The sequence below is a fragment of the Andrographis paniculata genome, unplaced genomic scaffold (genome assembly GCF_009805555.1).
Source record: "Andrographis paniculata isolate CXL003 unplaced genomic scaffold, ASM980555v1 Contig12END, whole genome shotgun sequence".
NCBI classification, from domain to species: domain Eukaryota; kingdom Viridiplantae; phylum Streptophyta; class Magnoliopsida; order Lamiales; family Acanthaceae; genus Andrographis; species Andrographis paniculata.
The window spans coordinates 3,640,396-3,660,814 of record NW_026137402.1 but is presented as its reverse complement, the minus strand read 5'-3'; the positions used below and the strand labels follow the sequence as shown (position 1 = coordinate 3,660,814).

General features: G+C 26.9%; 2 protein-coding genes across 4 annotated transcripts; both read right to left on the bottom strand.

Annotated features, from left to right (window-relative positions):
- Positions 1-48: 48 nt before the first annotated feature.
- On the bottom strand, positions 49-5,695 carry LOC127251989 (abscisic acid 8'-hydroxylase 4-like). Of its 2 annotated transcripts, XM_051275988.1 has the most exons (9): positions 5,391-5,632; positions 4,751-5,072; positions 4,043-4,192; positions 3,694-3,942; positions 2,489-2,578; positions 2,305-2,383; positions 2,094-2,200; positions 1,812-1,930; positions 51-393 (listed from the first exon to the last, which is right to left on the bottom strand). In XM_051275988.1, exons 1-9 carry the CDS (start codon positions 5,594-5,596, stop codon positions 288-290), a joined length of 1,428 nt encoding a protein of 475 aa, XP_051131945.1. In that variant the 5' UTR covers positions 5,597-5,632; the 3' UTR covers positions 51-287. The 2 variants fall into 2 exon arrangements, with proteins under 2 accessions (XP_051131936.1, XP_051131945.1); XM_051275979.1 differs by lacking the exons at positions 2,094-2,200; positions 2,305-2,383; positions 2,489-2,578 and having other exon boundaries at positions 49-393; positions 5,391-5,695.
- A 10,145-nt stretch (positions 5,696-15,840) lies between these two features.
- On the bottom strand, positions 15,841-19,580 carry LOC127252079 (pentatricopeptide repeat-containing protein At4g02750-like). 2 transcript variants are annotated; one of them, XM_051276095.1, is made up of 5 exons: positions 17,382-19,580; positions 16,620-16,759; positions 16,404-16,507; positions 16,226-16,309; positions 15,841-16,110 (listed from the first exon to the last, which is right to left on the bottom strand). In XM_051276095.1, the coding sequence occupies exon 1, from the start codon at positions 19,523-19,525 to the stop codon at positions 17,492-17,494; it is 2,034 nt and encodes a 677-aa protein (XP_051132052.1). In that variant the 5' UTR covers positions 19,526-19,580; the 3' UTR covers positions 15,841-16,110; positions 16,226-16,309; positions 16,404-16,507; positions 16,620-16,759; positions 17,382-17,491. The 2 variants fall into 2 exon arrangements, with proteins under 2 accessions (XP_051132052.1, XP_051132060.1); XM_051276103.1 differs by lacking the exon at positions 16,620-16,759.
- Positions 19,581-20,419: the final 839 nt, after the last annotated feature.

Below are 20,419 nucleotides of genomic sequence, written 5' to 3'. Positions count from 1 at the left end.
TCAAATATCAACACGTATAAAATAAATAAAATCTTTAGAGTCGGAAGAAAGTAATATTTATTTAGCTCAGGGGGAACTAGACACAACAAACATAATAAATAATATATTTACATTAAATATTATTCTCATATAAATAATATATATATATATATAATATACAATGTGCATATCTTAATACTTGAACATAGAATAAGCCCTTGGAACCAATCAAAGTCACCAAGTCCTTTGTAGTAATTAATACTAATAATAATAATAACATAATTAATTAAATAAAATGGCAAAAAAAATTAATTATTGTCTTCGGGCTCTCTCCAAAATCGGGCCGGGAGCCCGTTCTGTGGAATTGGAAATGGGCTGTACTGTATCTCGTTTTGCGGGCCCACAACTTCCCACCTACACGCCACAAAAATAATTATTATTCATATTTTAAATTTATAATCAATAAATTTTTTAATTTTAATTAAATTAATTAATTATCTTAAATTATAATTATTTATTTATATATTTTTTAATTATATTTTAACTAAATTTTCGTAACTATAATAAACTAAACATAAAAAGTAAGACAAAATGAGCAGTAAATACTACTCTTTCCATCCCACGACACACTAACACTAGTGACATAAAAATTAAAAAATAACATAATTAATAAATAATTAAATATATTAATAAAAATAATTATAATTCAATATAAAATAATTATAAATTAAAATTAAATAATTAATTAATCTAATTAAAATTAAAAAAAATTATAAATTCAATTTATATAATTTATTAAAAATAGAAGTACATCGATTGTTGTAGAACAAACTAAAACAAAAATATATATAAACTATTATAGGACATTGGGGGAGTACTTAATATAATTGAAATAAAGTAATTTTATAGGATAATATAAATAAGTATTTTAGTTATTATTAGAGCATCCGTTATAGTTATTATTTTTATCCAATTATTATTATTTTTATCTCTTTTATCCAAGTCATATTCATTTCAACATTCAAATTATTTCATTATCACTAATTACAGTAAATCACTTCCAATACATTATTTTTACTATTTTATAAATTTACAATAATTTATTTATTTTGATATATTTTTATTTATTTATAAATATTTCTATATATTTTTACATCCTAATAATAATTTTATATAATATTATATTTTAATTTTTAAATATTAATTTATATAATTTTTAATGATTAACTATGAAAAGACGGAGAATTAGTAATGAAATTTAAATATATTATAGATAATTTACGTTAGATTCAAATTTTAAAATTTTAAAAAAATTTAGATTGTTTTAAATTTGTTTTTTTTTTTAATTGAAAGTAATATGTTCTTGATAAATGTAATTAATTTTAAGAACTATATTTCTTATTAAAGTGTAATAAGTTTTGTTAGTAAAAAATAAAAAGACAATGATAAAGGTGATGAAAAAGTGATAAGTAACAAATGCTTTTATTATTTTTATTATTTTTATTATTATTATTATTATTATTCCATCCCTCTGTCGTATAACGAAGTATTCATTTTTTCATTTTAGTCTGTCTCATAATAAAGTATCAATTTTTTTTTTTTAGTAATTGTGCTATCTACCTAACATTACAAATAGCCTTACAACTTACAATATATTATACAAATATCATTATTTTTATATCACACCATATTAATAAGATCATTTTAGTTATTTCTATTTTATTTATACTGTATTCTAATATAATACTAATATTTTTAAAATTTTTTATAAAAAATAAATAAATAATTAATTATGGACCGGAGGAGCGAGTATTATTATTAGAAAAGCATACCTCATTTTATTTAGTAGATGGTGGATGAAAATGAGAATCTCAAGTTTGGCAAGTTCATTGCCCGGACAAGAATGGGCCCCACTGCCAAATGGCATAAATGTATTGGCCCGAGGAGCTACCTGCACGCCACCGCCACACAATTTTAATCAAACCACCACCTCAAAATAATAATAAAAAAAAATCTAATTCATTTTCTAGAAAGATATAATAGAAAATATTATATATATAAAATAATAATAATAATAATAAAATATTGAAATAAAAAAAACAATTTTTTCCCACCTCAAATCTGTAAGGATTAAAGTTTTCAGGTTCACTGAAATATTCTGGATTGTGGTGAATATTTCTGAACAGTGGCATAACTTTCCACCCCTTTGGAATATGAAAACCTTAGGAAAAATAAATAAATAAATAATAATAAAAATTAGAATAATATTAATTTAAATTTAAATAAAATTGATTCAATTTAAAAAATAATTTATAAATTATTTACCATTATATTCAACATCCACAACAGCTTCTCTAAATGTAAATGACACAATGCTGGCCATTCTTAAGCTCTCTAAAATGACCTGCACCCATTTTAATAAAAATAATTTCATATTTAAATAATTTTTATTGAAATATTAAAGATGTAAAAAATAAAAAATAAATTAAAAATTATTATAAAAATGTACCTTATAAGTTAGTGGCATGTTTTTGGTCTGTGTCCATGTTAGATTCTTTCTTCCTCTGTCATTCCACAAATAGATTTCTTTCTGTTCTTCCTGTAATTATTAATAACAACAATACATTTTCTTCATTTATATATAGTTAATTTTAATTAATTATTTATTTATTTATTTTGGTCAGTTTTGTGATTCATAATAAAATTATATTTATTTTTTTTATATAAAATATAATATTCAACCACTATTTTATTTAAGAATTAAATACAAAAGCAAAAAAAGAACGCTCCAATATTATACTATGTTTGAAATATACTCCATCCGTCCCACATATCATGTCCACGTTGCCGTTTCTATTCGTCCCACATTCTATGTCACTTTCCTTTTTTTTTTTCGGAAAATGATTATACACTTTAATCTCATTTTAAACTTTTTAATTTATTTTTTTTAATTTTAATTAAACTAATTAGTTATCTTAATCTTAATTTATAATTATTTATATTATAAGATAATTATTTTCACTGATACATTCTTAATTATCTACTAATTAAACCCTTCATAAAATACAGTATCTACAGTGTAGCATGTGGGACGGAGGGAGTAATATTTATGATGATAAAAGATGAAAACTTATTTGTAATTAAAGAAAAGTCCCAAAAAAATTTTATATCCTAAAAATTGTAAATTAAAAATACTAAAAACATTCCAAAATACCAATACACAAAAATGCATCTTGGAAATTTCTAGAAGAATTATTATTTTAATTTGCTAAAAAAATGTTACTTTATTAGATGTCCGTTTCAAATTATTGCTATAATAAATTATTATTATTATTATTATTATTATTATTATTATTATTATTATTATTGAGTTTTTAAAAATGAACCGATTTATATATATGATTATATATATCTTAGATAATATGAGTAGAAAATGGTAAATAATAATTCATATGTCTCAAATCATTTGCTATATTTATTTTTGACACAGTTTGTTAGATAATGACATAATTTCAATAAAACATTTGGCCATTTGGTCCTTATTTTTTTATATTGAAATTATTTTTATAAATTATATTTAAAATGATAAAAGTAAAAAAAAAAAAAAACTAAAAAATGTAAAAATTTCAAAACATCGAAGATTAAAAATAATAGCAAAGATAAAAAATAAAAATTGAAAGAGTAATAGTAATAATGAAAATAAAAATTATTTACTTTGACAGCTTCGAGAAGCTTGGGATGATCGTGAAGATATTTGAGGATCCAAGTTATCGCAGCCGCGGTTGTGTCTTGAGCCGCAAACAACACTCCGATGATGTTGTCCGAAATTTGGTCATCGGATAGTGTCACTCCTCGGACATCTTTAAACTCAATAAGTTGCCCTAATAGAAGATTCTTCTCTTCTAACATTTTCTTCCTTTCGCAAATAATTTCTCGAAGAATCTCATTTAACCGCTTTCTTGCCTTCAATTAAAGACATATCATTAGTTAGATCGAATATTACATGAAAAACAAGAAATGTATGTTAAAAAATGTATCGAAAAAGATTGTCTTTATTTCTTACTTGCAAGGCTTTGTAATAAGGGGTTCCAATTAGATTTGTAGGGAAGGAATTGTAACCCTTATCGACAATGACATAATTTTTGTGCAACTCGTCTTTTCTTTCCTTCTCCAATTGTCCGAAAATAGCTAAAATCCCCACCTCAAAGGACAACTACTCACGTACAATAAAATCTCGTGAGAAAAAAATATTAATAATAAAATAGATAAAATTATTTATAATCCACATATGGTTTGGAAAGTCGGCATCATACTTCTCTGTGATTCAGAAATTGCACAAGATTTTTTTATATTTTAAAAAATATTGCACAAAATCTCTTAGAAATGATATGAAACTCTCTTTTATTTATTAGTAAAATATTGCACAGAATTTCCTAAAAAGAAGATTTTGTGCAATGCTTCGAAAGCGCAAGAGAGTTTTATATAATTTTAATTGAATCATAAGGTCGGATAGTGCAAACTTTTTAAACCACAAATATGCAATAAGTTATTTTGTCAATAAAATGAGAAGCTCTTTACAAGACTAGTTCTGAGCTAGTTTTTGAACCGTAAAAAAATGAATTAAACAATTGATGTTGGATATAATATCTTGAATAAAAAGTAAGTTTTTTTTTTTTTTTTTTTTTTTTTTTTTGTAAAAGATTAAAAAAAATTGTTGATGAATAATGCGAAATCAAATTTGGAAATATAAGTAAACAGATGGATTTCATACCCTTTTCATCTCCCGGAATGTGTTGATAACTTGCCCATCTACCCAAGAATCCAAGATCGAGATACATATGGACTCGATTTTAGGAATCAATTTCTTAATCATCTTTGGAGAAAACGAGGTTTGTACGAGTTTTTTCAAGTTGCTATGGTATTCGCCTTGGTGGAAGAATAGAGCCATTGGGCCGATCATCTTTTCTTTGCTTTTGGGATACGTAGGCTTGAAAAGATCGGCATTTGTTGCTAAGATGAACTTCGATGCTTCGGGACTAGCGAGCATCACACAAGGGCATCCTAGAATGTTTGTCTTAAATATATCTCCATATCTACATTAATAAATTTAAAAAAAACATATTATAGCAAAATAATGTATTTATATGACTATTACTTACTCTTTTTCATTAATTTATAAAAATAATATATATAGAAAAATAACAAAATAAAATTGTATATAGATAAAAAAAAAAAAAAAAACTCATATTTGACAATTTAAAATCATTATCACCTCAATAAAGATCGATAATTTGAAATTCATTATATAATATACATATAGAGTGAAATATAATTTTTCTTTTTTTTTTTTTTAAAAAAAAAAGGAGATATTGATAGAAATTTATGCGTTTATAAGAATAGAACTAACTCACCTCTTTTGCTTGTCGGAGAAGAAGGTGTCGGGATCCTTGGAGTACAATTGAAGTGTCTCGCCGACATATGGCCAACCCATTGTGCCCGGGGGCAAGTTTGGCGTATGTTTGCGATTCTTGATTCGTTTTTTCGATACGTGATAGAAGACAAGAGTGGAGAGACATAATAGGATGTAGAGAATGGTTGTTGAGAAGATCTTGTCCATCAACAGATTAAAATTGGAGGAAATGTTTTGGTTTGGTTAAGGTTGTAAGAAAGAAAAGTTTGTGTTTGTGTTTGTAAAATAGCTAATGTTGGAAAAAAGAATGGAGAGGATTGGTTTGCTTTTATAGAAGAAAAAATGAGATAGAAAGAGAATCTCTCTCACTATTCCTCTCTCTCTAAATTGTGGATGTGAAAGGAGTATGGAGAGTAGCGTAGAAATGAAAATTTGTGACAAATTCGATCCAAAAATAATCGTCAAAACTAGAAATCACTATATCATATCAATTCGACCAATAAAAAGTGTGTTTGTTTGTAAGATTTTGTTAAAATTCTACTATTCATCCAAAAAATTTCTCACTAAAAACATCAAATCAAACACCTATTTTTTATTTTTTATATTATACTAAAAATCAATTTTACATTCAAAACATCGCATCAACACCTATTTATATCACATCATACAACTATTCAAATTCAAAATTTTTACTATTCAAATCCCAACTCAAAATCCAAATCCCCAAACACACACACCAAACCCTAATTTTAGAGTTTGTTCTTCCAATTTTTTTTTTCTCATTTTTCCAAAAAAATTAATACAATACACACATTCATTGTTATTATTATATTCCATACACAGTTTCTATCCCTTACATAAAAAACTTTTATTTCCTAACATTCTCACAAAACAAATAGGGTTTGTTAGGTTTGTAATTTGTGTTAACATAATTTTAGTTTATATATTTTATGGAATAACATAATATAGTTCATCACATCTTAATTGACATAAATTTTTTTTTGTCCCATTGATACTTTTTTTTATTTTTTTTGATAAAATTTACTAAATCAAATCATAGTTAACAAATATAATTTTTTTAATTAACTATATATAATATCATAAATTATATAGGACTCACTCAAAATCTCTCTTATTTATATCTATCTCTTAAAAAAATAAATATTTTTATCTACATTTAAAACTCAGGTTAATTATAAATAAATAAACATATTTTTTTATTACTTGTATTATAGAAAATTTTATTCTACAAAATGATATTTATATTGCATATAATGTTTTATTGCGATATAATTTTTTAAATATTTAAATACATATTCTAACTTTTTTAATCATATATATTAAATTTATTTTAAAAATCTTAATATAATTAATTAAATAAAAAATATTATCATAAAAAATACTATTATTAACTAATTAAACATTATTATCTTAAATACATTATCATTAATAAAATTGATCAATTATCTTGAAACATAAATAGTATTTTTCTTGATTAAAAGTATGAAAAATGTATAATAATGAAACATAAAATAATGCTAAAAAAAAAGGGTAAACAGATTTTTTTAATCCAGTAATTGGGTCTCTTTATCATTTTAGTCTCGTAAGTGGAACCTGTCGCAAACTAGTCCTATAAGTGAAAATTTTTCGCTATTTTAGTCATCCAGCGCCGGAGACGCCCGCGTAGCTCGCCGGAGGTGACGTGTCCTCCAGGTGTCCTGCCAGGTCAGCGACACCAGCGGACACGTGAATTTATTATTATTATTATTATTTTTAATTGGACCAAATAAAAAAAATAAAAAAATACAAATAAAATTAAAAAAATAAATTAAAAATAAGTTTTAAAAAAAAAAATAAAAAATTAAAAAAATAAATAAAAATCCACGTGTCCGCCAGGTCAGCGACACCTGGTGGACACGTTACCTCCGCCGAGCCACGCGGGCGTCTCCGGCGCCGGAGGACTAAAACAGCATAAATTTTTCACTTATGGGACTAGTTTGCGACAGGCTCCATTTACGGGACTAAAATGATAAGGGGATTCAGTTACGGGACAAAAAAAAAAAAAAGAGTTTACCAAAAAAAAAATTTAAAGTAAACAAGCCTTTGGGATATGCTCTTTTATGATTTTACTGTGTTTGTTTTGTGTTTTTTGTTTGAAGAAATTTTTATGATGTGAAGTATAGAAAATTGTGTAAATAATATAAAAATAATTTGCATGTATAATATATTGAGTAATGTTTTTGAAAAAATGTGTTAAAAATTATAATAAAAAAATTCAAATACAAACACAAACCAAACCAAATAAATACTAATAAAGATTTATTCTTTTATCTTTTACACCATTATCAATAAAAAAAAAAACTATATTCACATTTTTTATTAAAAATATTATTTCTGTTACAAAATATTTTTAAAATAATTAAAATTATTTTACCTAAACAACATTATAATTTTCCAGAATAACTTTTATAGTAATTTCTAATAACTAACTAAAACACAAAGAACATTTCCTAAACAAATTATGTATTTAAGTGAGATTTGAATAACGTATTTTTATTTTTTATCTACTTTTTTTTTAATAATTCCAAACCAACTTAAAATATTAAGGGTTTGTTTATTTTCATTTGAAATAAAATAATTCAATTTACATTATTTCTAATAAAAATATACCATTATTTATTTTCACATAATAAAAAATTAAAATATTATTTTAAAATAAAAATATAAATAAAAACTTCAATTTTAAAATAAAAAATTAAACTGTCTAAAATACTGCTACTTTAGTCATTGAAATTAATATTCACTTGATCGGACACGAATTTTTAGAAAAATAGATAAAATAGAATTTTTTTTATAATTACAAAAAGCAAAAGAAGAAAAGATAGATTTTACTAAAATGAAACAAAAATATTTTTGAACTACAATAGTAAACATAAATTCAGATGATAGAAGAATAATATTAAAAGAAGAAATTAATAAATATATATACGATGGTGTATATTGTTTTTTTTTTATCATTTAAATTTATTATTACTTACTCCTCTGTCTCATATAATATGAGTATATTATTGTAGACGCCAGAATTTAGATAAAATGTAATTAGTAAGTAATTAAGATAACTAATAATTTAATTAAAATTTAAAAAATTATAAAATTTAAAATTTAAAATGTGATTAAAATGTATAATTATATTTCTAAAAAAAAAAATAAATTATATGAGACGAATGAAAATAAAAAATATGGATAAATTATGTAAGAAGGTGGGAGTATTTTTTACTTCGTCCCCCCAAAGATAGAGCCATTTGTTATGGACACAGTATTTTAGATAGGGTAGGTTATTAAGTTATTAATAATAAATTAAAATAATATTTTATTATTTTTATATATGTATAGTATTATTGATATTTTAAATATTATTATAATTATATCTCAATAAAAAATTAATTAAATTAATTTATATTTATTAACTATGCTTAAAATTGTTAATTTTTTTTTAATAAAAATAGGATCATCGTAGGGAGTATCATTTTTTTTTTCACAAATCGTTTTATTTAAATTTTTTATTCAATCAAATAAGCATAATAATGAGATAGGAAAATAAAAACAGAACAGTCCGTTGCAGCTGAGGCGGAGGATGAGTCACATTCTGCGAGTTTCTAGATCCAACGGCAGATAGCGTCACGTCACGTTACGTTACGTCAGCGTATCAGAGTGGGCCCCGCCCAAATACTGTACGGATGTGAAAGCGTGAACATGGATCATGCCCGTCGGCGTCGGATCTGATGGTTGTCAATTAGCCACGTGTCTCTGTCCATAAGATGGGAGCATGTCGGCGCCGGACATAAATTAAAAATAAAATAGATGCCCGGCTCTACTGGGAAATTCCAACGTCACAGCCCGGGCAATCATTTCATTGGCTAATTCTGCCATGCATCCATTTCTATCCAATAATCTCTAGAAAGAGTTTTTTGGTCGGTTTATTTTACACTATATTATGGGATTTACAATATTTGATATTATTTTTGTTCGGCTTCTGAGAGTCTTATTTATTTTTTTATATTAATTTTTAAATATTAACTATTATATTAAAATATAAAAGATTAAAAAAAAGTTACAAAAATAATTTCATTGGTATCTTAGAAGAACATTTTTACAAATATATATACACAAATTTTAAAGATATTTTTAATATTAACTGGAATGACGCAAAAGGTATGCGACTCTTAGAGGCGGACGAAGATAATTTTTTTCATCCAAATTAATTATATCATAATATCCGGCCATCAAAATTAAAAAAATAAGAATATTTTAATATAAGAGTGTCGTATGATAAAAAAATAAAAAATAAGAGTATTATTTAGAAATTTATCCAACATACTGAAATACTAATTTATCGTGCCAAAAATACCTAAAATTACGGTATGAATTTTTAAAAAATTCAATATTTTAGTGTAATACTGTATTGATATTATTTTTAATAAATAATTTAACTATTAATATAAAATAATAATAATAATATTAAAAAAAAATTGTAGACTACTATCCTAAATCTCTAAATTTAATACCCTATCCACATCACAATACACAACCGGCTGCCAACACAATTTTAAATTTAATTTTCGACCAAGCCAGTCCTCCCTTGAATCGTCCTGCCCCGGTTATGTTAGTCACCCTCCCCTACTAGACTTCGCAAATTTAGGTAACTTCTAATCCTCCTCCTACTGTTTTTTTTTTCTTTTAATTGTCGGCGACGCGCCGGCGGCCCCGTGGCCAACCGCCGGTGGTTGCAGTCTGTTGGTCGGGGGAGGGCGTGAGCATGAGCGTGGCCCTCCCCCTTTAAATGTAATAAACTTATTTTGTGAACTGAAGATTTTGTTTTTTATTTTATATATTTTTGTGGTGGAGAATAGTGATATTTATTATTTTGGTTTTAATGTTTTTGAAATTTAAAATTATATTTTTGATATATCGAATTTCGGTATACCGAAACATTCGGTACGGTACCGACATGTATTTTTGTCAAACCGAAAAGTTCGTTACGATATCGATATTGATTGGTATTTTCGATAAGATACAGTATGCTATCTATAGTTAAAACAAAATTGTTTTGTAATTTACTGTAGTTCCCAGAATTTAGAAATTGCATGAATATTTGTATTTTTAAAAGATATTGCACATGATCCTCTAAAAATTAAATAAAATTCTCTTATATTTTTTAAAATATTGCACAAAATCCCGTAAAAAAAGTCTCATACAATTTTTAAATCATAAAAAAAATGATGCCGACTTTTCAAGCCACAAGTGGGTTATAAGTAATTTTGTCAAGAGTTAATAATAAAATAGTAAGATAAATAAAAAAACCATTGGTTAATTTTTTAGTATTTGTTAAACTAAGAATAATGAAATTATGGATAGATAAAATTATTTACTACTTCATTCGTCCGGACAAATTATGCTATAGTATTCGGACATAAAAACTAAAAAATAATAATATTTTAATGTAAAAGTATGATATTTAATAGGTAGAGTTGAAGTATTATAGAAAATTTATTGAAGAGTTGATAATAAAGTAGTAGCAAATTTGTTATTATTTCAAAAAGAAAAGATAATAAAATTGTAAGTAAGATAAAGTTATTTACTGCTCCCTACGTCCCGGCTAGTGTGTCTGTTTTAATATAGACACGAGAATTTATGAGGGGTATAATTAATAAATAATTAAGAATGTATTAATAAAAATAATTATCGTATAATAAAAATAATTATAGATTTGGATTAAGATTATGATATCTAATTAATCTAACTAAAATTTTTAAAAAATTATAAATTTAAAATTTAAAAGGAAATTAAAGTGTATAATTATTTTCAAAAAAAGAGAGTGACAGAATAAGTGGGATAAACGAAAATAGAAATGCGGACAAAGCAGGTGGAATGGAGGGAGTATAATAGATTATGTATACATTTAGGGTGTGTTTGTTTGGGTGTTTGGATTTTGGATTAAGATTTGAATAGTAAAAAATTTTAATTGAAATGGTGGTATGCTGTGATATAAATAAGTATCGATGTGATGTTTAGTGGAAAAGCAAAAAAAAAAAATGTGGCATAATTATTCCGGACGGATAAAGTATAAAGAGTAAATTATATAACACTTTTTAGTAAAAATGCACAAAACATCTTATATTTTATTTATTGCGTGAAACCTTCTTGTGGTAATGTTAAGTATGCATAAAACACCCTCTTTCTTCCAAAACTAATGTTTTGTTCTAAATAAAGACCTAAATTATGCAAGTTTTATATAAATAAAAAACGTAAACTATCTTAAATAATTTTTTTGAATAAAATAAATAATCAATGATTATTTATTTATTTTTATAGTTTTTTTTAAAAATCATATACCAATTTATCTTCAAAATATTATAAATTGAAGGATTAATCAATTATTTATTTATTTATTATATTCAAAAAATTATTTAAGATATTTTACCTTTTTTATTTGTATAAAACTTGCATAATTTAGATTTTTATCTGGAACCAAACATCAGTTTTGGACAATGAGGATGTTTCGTGCAAATTTTATATTAATACGAGAGGGTTTCACGCAATAAATATCACATGGTGTTTTGTTCAATTTTACTGAAAGGATATTATATAATTTATCAAAGTATAAATTATACATACGTTTAGCAGACAATAAAAAAAGGAACCGTGACATATCCACATATTAAAGCATCTTTTACGATCACCTCTCTTGTTACTTTTGTAATTACCTTTTTAGTTTTTACTATATTAACTAGTTACCTGTCTCATTACCTTTTAGAAGAGATACAATTATTTATTATTTATTACAAGAACCGGTCACCTTCAATAATTTTTTTTTTTAAAAAATTAAATATTATTCAAAAATATAATAGAGATTATCTAATATTTCAAATAATTTCAAATTTTAAAATAGTAAATTATATGTTTCAATATATTAAAATTTATATAGGTTAAAATTTAAAAATTTACTATAATATTATATAAAAATATTATTAGACAACAAAAATATATAAGAATATATATTAATAAATAATTTATATATATAATGTAATAAAATATATAAAAATAAATAAATTAGTGTGGATCTTATAAAATAGTAAAAGTAATGTGTTGAATGTGATTACTATAACCAATGATAAATAAAGTAATTTAAATGTTGAATTGGATATGATGTGGACGAGAGAGAAGAGAGATAACGAAGTAGATATAATGTCGGTATCGGATGCTCTTATTGTTGTGAACAATACAATACAAATTTATTGTTGTTCTTTAAAAGCTTATTGATAAGCTACTTTATTGTAAAAAAAAGTTCGTAGTTATCGGAAATTCAATGTGATTGATCAATAGATCCTTTTTGTTCTTAGTCCTTGTTCATTTCCATGCCTATGAAATCATATGAAAAGTCGAATTTAAGCAAGTTTTATATTAAGGTATAAAATCATCAAATATTGTGTTCGAAATATTTTGTACACAATTCGACATATTACGCATCTACTTTAATTTATAAATATTCAATAAATTTATTTCATGATTCAACTATTTGCTTATATAATTCAAAAGTTTCACATCATGTTTCAATATTTTTTATAGGGTGATGCAATAAATTTACAAAATATTTCAATAATTATGTAGTGTAATTTAATAGATTTGTACTACATTTGAAATATATATATATATATATACATATAGTCGATCATTATAAAATAAATATATATACATATAGTCGATCATTATAAAATAAATGGTAAATTATTTTTTTAGTCCCGTAACTGGACCCCTTTATCATTTTAGTCCCGTAAGTGAAGCATGTCGCAAACTAGTTCCATAAGTAAAAATTTTTCGTTGTTTTAGTCCTCCAGCGCCGGAGACGCCCGCGTGGCTCGCCAGAGGTGACGTGTCCGCCAGGTCAGCGACACCTGGCGGACACGTGGATTTTTATTTTATTTATTTAAAAACTTATTTTTAATTTATTTTTAATTTTATTTGCATTTTTTTTTATTTTTTTATTCAGTCTAATTTTAAAAAAATTTGAAAAAATTATAAAAAAATGAAAAATAAAAATAAATCCACGTATCCGCTAGGTGTCGCTGCCCTAGCTGGACACCTGGCGGACACGTCACCTCCGGCGAGCAACACGGACATCTCCGGCGTCGGAGCATTAAAACAACAAAAATTTTGCACTTATGGGACTAATTTGCGATAGGCTCTACTTACGGAACTAAAATGATAAGGGGTCCGATTACGGGACTTAAAAAAAACAGTTTATCCTAAAATAAATGCAAGATATGATTTAAGAAAGTGGGCCAAAAAGTGCATGGCAACTTATGTACGGCACGCCTCTTATTTTGATGGAATCCAATATTTTGCTTTAAAATTAATATATAATTATTGTGGCTATTTGTTCGTAAAATTTAAATTTTGGGTTTAGATTTTGCTGAAGTTTAGGTGGAATTTGGAGAAAATATGATGTGTAGTTAATGTAATGTTAATTTGATGATAATTGTTAATGTTAATTTGATGATAATTTTTGTATGTGCACAACTATTTTATCATATGATATGATGTGTAGTTATTGTAATGATATTGATGTAAAAATAAAATAGATATGTTGTGTTTGGACAACGAAAAAATGACAAAAATCTTACCAAGTAGACGAGGACAATAATCTTCTGAATTTTTACGGTAGATTAAAAAAATAATAGTATTTTATCGGTTAGTAAAAATATGCAAGATAATTTAACATTTTTGCACTATGTACTTTATGTATATAGATAGCCGATGTGTATCACTATTCAACACATATCTACACACCCCTAGAGTTCATGGTAGAAAATATAGACCTCTAGTCTATATCTATCTTGTGCGTGATATCTAAATTTGTGCATCTTAAGAATTAATTACCTAAAGGGAATCTAAATACTACACTCCTCAAGTGATCAATCGAGATCTCGTTTAGAAATGGCATAATCCTAAAGTATTGGTAAACCTATTTAGTGATCAATCCAATCAGTGAACCTAAATCTACAAAAATAAATGACTAGATAAGAAATGTTAAATATTCCCGAATATAACTCATGAACGACCTTACAATACAAAACAATTGGTCGTCCTACTAACTACCACTATTGTGAAGTGTCTGTGATACATTAAATTCACATATAGCAGTTATTTTACATTATATAGGATGCATTTGTTACACAACCCCAACTTCGGAGGGTTGAAAGTCAGTATACTTTTACTGATTTGACACTGTTTTTTTGATTCTTTTGTAATAGTAGCAACAAATGAAAAGAAAAAAAAAAAAAGATAAAGATAAAGCCATAACAAAGTGATAACTTTAGTATTTTGAAACGAATTAAAACAAGTATATTAAAAAAATATTTTTACGTTACGCCATGCAGCATTATATGAGAATTACATATTCCATCCGTCTCAAATCTTTTGCTATTATGACTAATTTTGGATGTCTCGAAGATTTTTGCATATTTTCTTTATATTCATACAAATTTTCCTTTTTACTATTCTAAATAAAATTTCTAATATCATTTTTAAAATAAAAAGTAATAACAAAGTGGTCAAAATACTATCAAAATTATACTATCTAAATGCCTTGCAAAAAGTAAAACTAGTATTTAAGAAAGCGACTTGATTTGAATATATTGTTGTCTTGTTTAAGTGTAAAAATTTTCATTAACTCATTGGTTTATTAAAATTTATATCGCAGAATATTATATTAGGATCCTAAGAAAAAAATGTACAATTATAATATCGATTCGAATATATTGTTGTCTTGTTTAAGTGTAAAAATTTTCATTAACTCGTTGGTTTATGAAAAGTTATATAGCAGAATATTATATTATGATCGTAAGAAAAAAAAAAAGTACAATTATAATTTCAAGTTTAAAATAAAGTATTTAAAGTTATGAACAAGTAATTACATATTGCGAAAAATCTTCCATTGCTAATCAAATTCATATATTGATACGAAATTTACTTAGATGAACTTAAAGTTATGATGAGTCTAATAGCTAAAAAATTACGTCATTCAATTACGAATTTTTAAAGAATTATTGCAAAGGATCATATTTATATCAAAAATAACTTATATCGTACTCCCTCCGTCCCATAATAAAGATATTTATTTTTTCATTTTAGTCTGTCCCATAACAAAGTATCCATTTTTTCATTTTAGTCTGTCCCATAACAAAGTATCTATTTCTTATCTACCTAACATTACAAATACCCTTACAACTTACAATATATTACACAAATGTCATTACCTTTATATCACACATACGAATAAGGTTATTTTAGTCATTTCTACTTTATTCCTACTATATCCCAATATAATACTAATATTTTTAAAACTACGTGCAAAAAATAAATGGATACTTAGTTCCGGGAGGGAAGGAGTATTAAGGTAATAACTTACAACTATATATAACGAAGCTTTCTAAGGAAAAATATAATATATACCAAGAGGTTCTAGTTAATAGTGTAATTAAACTCAATTCACAACTAAGACCAAACTATTGAAATTGACATTCAAAATAACATGGCCATTTTTATTTTATTTTTATTCTCCCTCTTTCTTTCTTCTGTTTTTCTTTCGTTTTTTCTTCTTTCTTCTCCCCAAAATTTCTTCCACTGTATTTGTTGCCTTCCTTCGTTTATTATTGCTTTGTCTGAATAATGATTTGGATGTAATGTTTTACGAGAAAAAAAAAAAAATAGTATATTTTTCCATGAATCATAATATCTAAAACTAAATTCCAAAAAGAACAGAGCTATAGTTCTTACCCGTATGAAAAGATGAAGTCTATCATCGGAGGACCAATACGAAATGTCTCACTCACAACAAAAATCTTGTTTTGATCTTGTTCTCTATCACCAAAAGGGAAAAGCAGAGCAAAAATTTTAAATCAAAATCATTTCAAAGAAACATCATCCATAAGTAAGATAAGTGTATATCAAATACCTTCTATCATACATAGGAATGACATGAGGAGGAAAAGTGAACGGCGACGTGAGGCTACATTGTCCATCTTGATACAATAATACCACAGTCCCAACAATTACTACCTATAAAAATAAAATAAATGCGACGCCATGAACACAACATACCGATGGAGAAAAATGGATAAGCTTGTGTAAAAATAATATTTACTTGAAGAGTTTTAGTTTATATACGTACAGCCATTACTCGGGAATCCATCTTTACTGCTGGCAATTTAAAGTTTTGATGCATCTTTAGTAGCTGCTACCAAAGTCAATTTTGTGGGGTATCGCTTTGAAGTGCTTTCAGTTTCTACATCTAGAACCAAACCATGTAACCTAAAGAATGCACAATGAAAATTGGGTAAACTGTTTTTTTATAGTTCCGTATCTGATTCATTTTATCATTTTAGGAATTTAAATGACTTTGTTTGAAAATAGTCCCGTAAGTAAAAAATTTTCGCTAAAATAGTCCTCCAGTGCTGGACTCACTACGCTAGTCCGCTGTTGCTGACGTGGCATGATGTGACCGACATGTCATTGCCATGTCAACAACACATGGAAAATTGTTTAATTTTTTAATTTTACAAAATGTCTGGTGAATTATTTTCTTAGACCCGTACTTGGTCTCAGTTTAGAACTTTAAATGGACCCTTTTGAATATAATCCCACAAGTAAAATTTTTTTGTTAAAATGTTCCTCTGACTTGTCACTGACGTAGCGATGACATGTCAGCCAAGTCAGCATTACGTTAGCAACCACGTGCCAGCGTGGCGAGTCCGGTATCGGAGGATCATTTTAGCGAAAAAATTTTACTTATTAGATTATTTTAGGCAGGATCATTTAAAGTTGTAAAATGATAAAAGGATCAGATCCGGAACTAAAGATCTCGAAGGTTCTCATGCATGTTTAACAAAATTATAAAGTAACATGGAGCAAATGCATTAAACAGTAAACTAACCTGTAAATCGACAGCTTCATATAATTGCCCAGATTCAATTGTCGATTTGGGAGCTGACCGCTTTCATCATAAGAAAAACCAGTGTAAATTAATTATATACACGCCCTCAGTCATGTAATTGGTAGATCTTTAATAATGTCGACAGAATCTTGCATTTGGGGGAGGAGTTTCTCATTCAGCAACGAATAAATCTCCTTCGATTCGGGATGAGATTTGTCTCGTGCCAAAAATGCATATCTTTTCCCATAAACTTGAATTTCACTAAAACCAGGGGTCTTTTTAACATCCCTTTCTTTCATCTTCCTCCTCAAATCCGAAAATTTCTCCCAATTCCCTGATGCAGCAAACACGTTTGCTAACATCACGTACCCTCCCGAGCTACCTGGTTCAAGATCTATCAGCTTATCGCCTATTAGATTAGCTAGCCCATCTTCTCCATGCAACTTGCAAGCCCCGATCAATGTCCCCAGCACTACAGAATCGTGTTTGTCAGGAGGCATCTTACGTACAACTTTCAGAGCCTCATTCACCAGCCCAGCTCGTCCGAGGATGTCAACAAGGCATGAGTAGTGCTCTGGGGAATGATCTAAACCATACGTCCTCATAGAATCGAAAAGCATTTGGCCTTTCTTGACAAGGCCGGTATGACTACATGCCGACAAAACTCCAATAAAAGTAATCTCATCGGGAATGCATCCTGATCTTACCATCCGAGCAAATGTCTGCAATGCTTGCATACCAAAACCATGGTTAGAATACGCTAAGATCATTGCGGTCCAAGAGACAACATCCTTCGACTCAAGATTGCCAAAAATAATCCAGGCTGAGGCGACATCTCCACTTCGATAGTACATAGTAATCAAAGTATTAGCAAGTGAGGTTTCTGCTTCAAATCCGAGATGGACGACGAGTCCATGAGCTTGTGAAACCTCAAGAATGCCATGACACGAAGTCAGTAAACATGTAAAACTAATCTCATTAGGTCTTACACCGCTACTGCTAAGCATCAATTTAAAGTGTCTAAAGACTTCATCCTCCTGCTGCTCTTTGGCATACCCATTCAGCATTGCATTCCAAGTCACAATATTTCTACTCGGCATCGACTTAAATAGTGCACTCGCTTCACTCATAAGACCTTCATCAGTATAAGCTGTGATCATTGCATTCCACGCTGAAATATCCCTGCTCGGCATTTCATCAAAGTATCTCCTCGAAAACTCAATCATCCCATTTTGTGCAAAACCTGTTATCATGGTAGTCCAAGAAACCACATTTCTCCGAGGCATGGAATCAAACAGATTCTTGGCTTCAAAAACTCGGCTGTCGTTCAAAAGCCCATAAATCATAATATTCCAAGAGTACAAATTAAGATTGGGCATTGTATGGAATACTTTAAACGCCTCGTCGATCTGGCCATCTTCGATATAAACCTTGATCATTGAGGTACAAGAAACAACATTCTTTACAGGCATCCGATCGAAAGCAGCCCGAGCTTCGCCGACAAATCCATTTCTTCCTAAACCCACAATCACATTAGTCCAGGTGACCTCATTCCTTTCTCTTTCCGGCATTCTCCCAAATAGCTCAAGAGCATTATCCACTTGACCGTTTTTAAAATACCCTGAAATTAAACTTGTCCAAGAAAAAGCATTCCTCTCAGGCATTTCATCGAACAACTGCTTAGCTTTATCCATTCTTCCCGCGTCAGCATAAGCGTGCACCATGGCCGAATCCACCACAACGCTCCTCATGCTGGCTGGAATTCTCTCGAAAAGCTTCTCAGCCCTTTGGAACTCGCGGTGCTTTAGATAGATACTAACCATTGAAGCATACGACACCTTGTCCCGTTCAGGCATTTCGTCGAACAGCTTACGAGCAGCAAGGAGGTTGCCTTGGAGGCCCAATTCACGCATCCGTACATTCCAATCGTAAGATGAACTGAAGCCAACATACAGAGATGATTCGCCTCTGCTTTGCAATGCCAAGGAGAAATTGCTTCGATTTAAATTCAAATTTGCAGCAGTGGCGGTTGTGTGAGGGATTTGTTGTTCTTCAAACCGTAAGAAAGAAATGTACGTCCGAAAGCGCAACCTTTTTGGTGTGGAGGCGATGAGTTTCCTTGAAGCAGCGCCGCCGCTCATCATCTGCAGGGCGCCGGCAATGCTATGATGAACTATGGAGTCTGCTCGCAACCAGAAAATGCGCACAAGGAAAAGCATATAATAATAATAATAATATTATTATTATATTTATAATAAATTTTTTTATAAAAATAAAAATAATATAAATATTAAATAAAATAAATAATTATTAATGATATAAAAAAATAATTATATAATATTATGTTATATATTTATATTTTTAATTTTGTAATTTTTTATTACTATATAATTATATTTAATTTAAACTACTATTTTATTATTTAATTGGTCAATATTTTTTAATATTTTTTAATTTTATATTTAAAATTTTAATTTAATAATTTATTAAATTTATTTTTTTAATTATTTTTATATGTAATAATTTAATTAAATATACGCTCTATTTTTTTTAATATTATTTTTGAATTACAATTTCCAAAAACAATTCAGTAATCTATAAAATATTTTATAAAAAATAGAAAAGTCAGAAAAAAAACTAAATGCTTATTATTTAAAAATTCAAATAATTATTATATTCAATTTAAAATAATATTATTTTATATTTTTAATTCAATTCTCTCTATCATATACTAAAAAATTATTTCATTTAAAAAATATTAAGTAAATAGAACCAATTATTTATATGATTTTTACATAATAAACAAATAAATAATGAATCTTTAAATAAAATCAAAATTAGGATTATTTTTTTAAAATAAATTTTTAATTAAAAAAAAAATGAGTATATATAAAGGGACAATCCAAACCATAATTAGTTTAGATACGATATTTTATAAAATTGAAATAATATAATTATAAAAATTACATAATACAAAAAAATGGAAAAATATAAATATACATCATCATATTCATTTATCACTCTATATATATAAATAA

Excerpts from the sequence above, each read along its gene's own strand:
- LOC127251989 (XM_051275988.1), bottom strand. The coding sequence starts at position 5,596 with ATGGACAAGATCTTCTCAACAACCATTCTCTACATCCTATTATGTCTC. Across the intron at positions 5,073-5,390 it reads TTCTCCGACAAGCAAAAGAG|ATATGGAGATATATTTAAGA; the intron begins GTGAGTTAGTTC and ends TTATTAATGTAG. Across the intron at positions 2,579-3,693 it reads AGCTTCTCGAAGCTGTCAAA|GAAGAACAGAAAGAAATCTA; the intron begins GTAAATAATTTT and ends TAATAATTACAG.
- LOC127252079 (XM_051276095.1), bottom strand. The coding sequence starts at position 19,525 with ATGATGAGCGGCGGCGCTGCTTCAAGGAAACTCATCGCCTCCACACCA.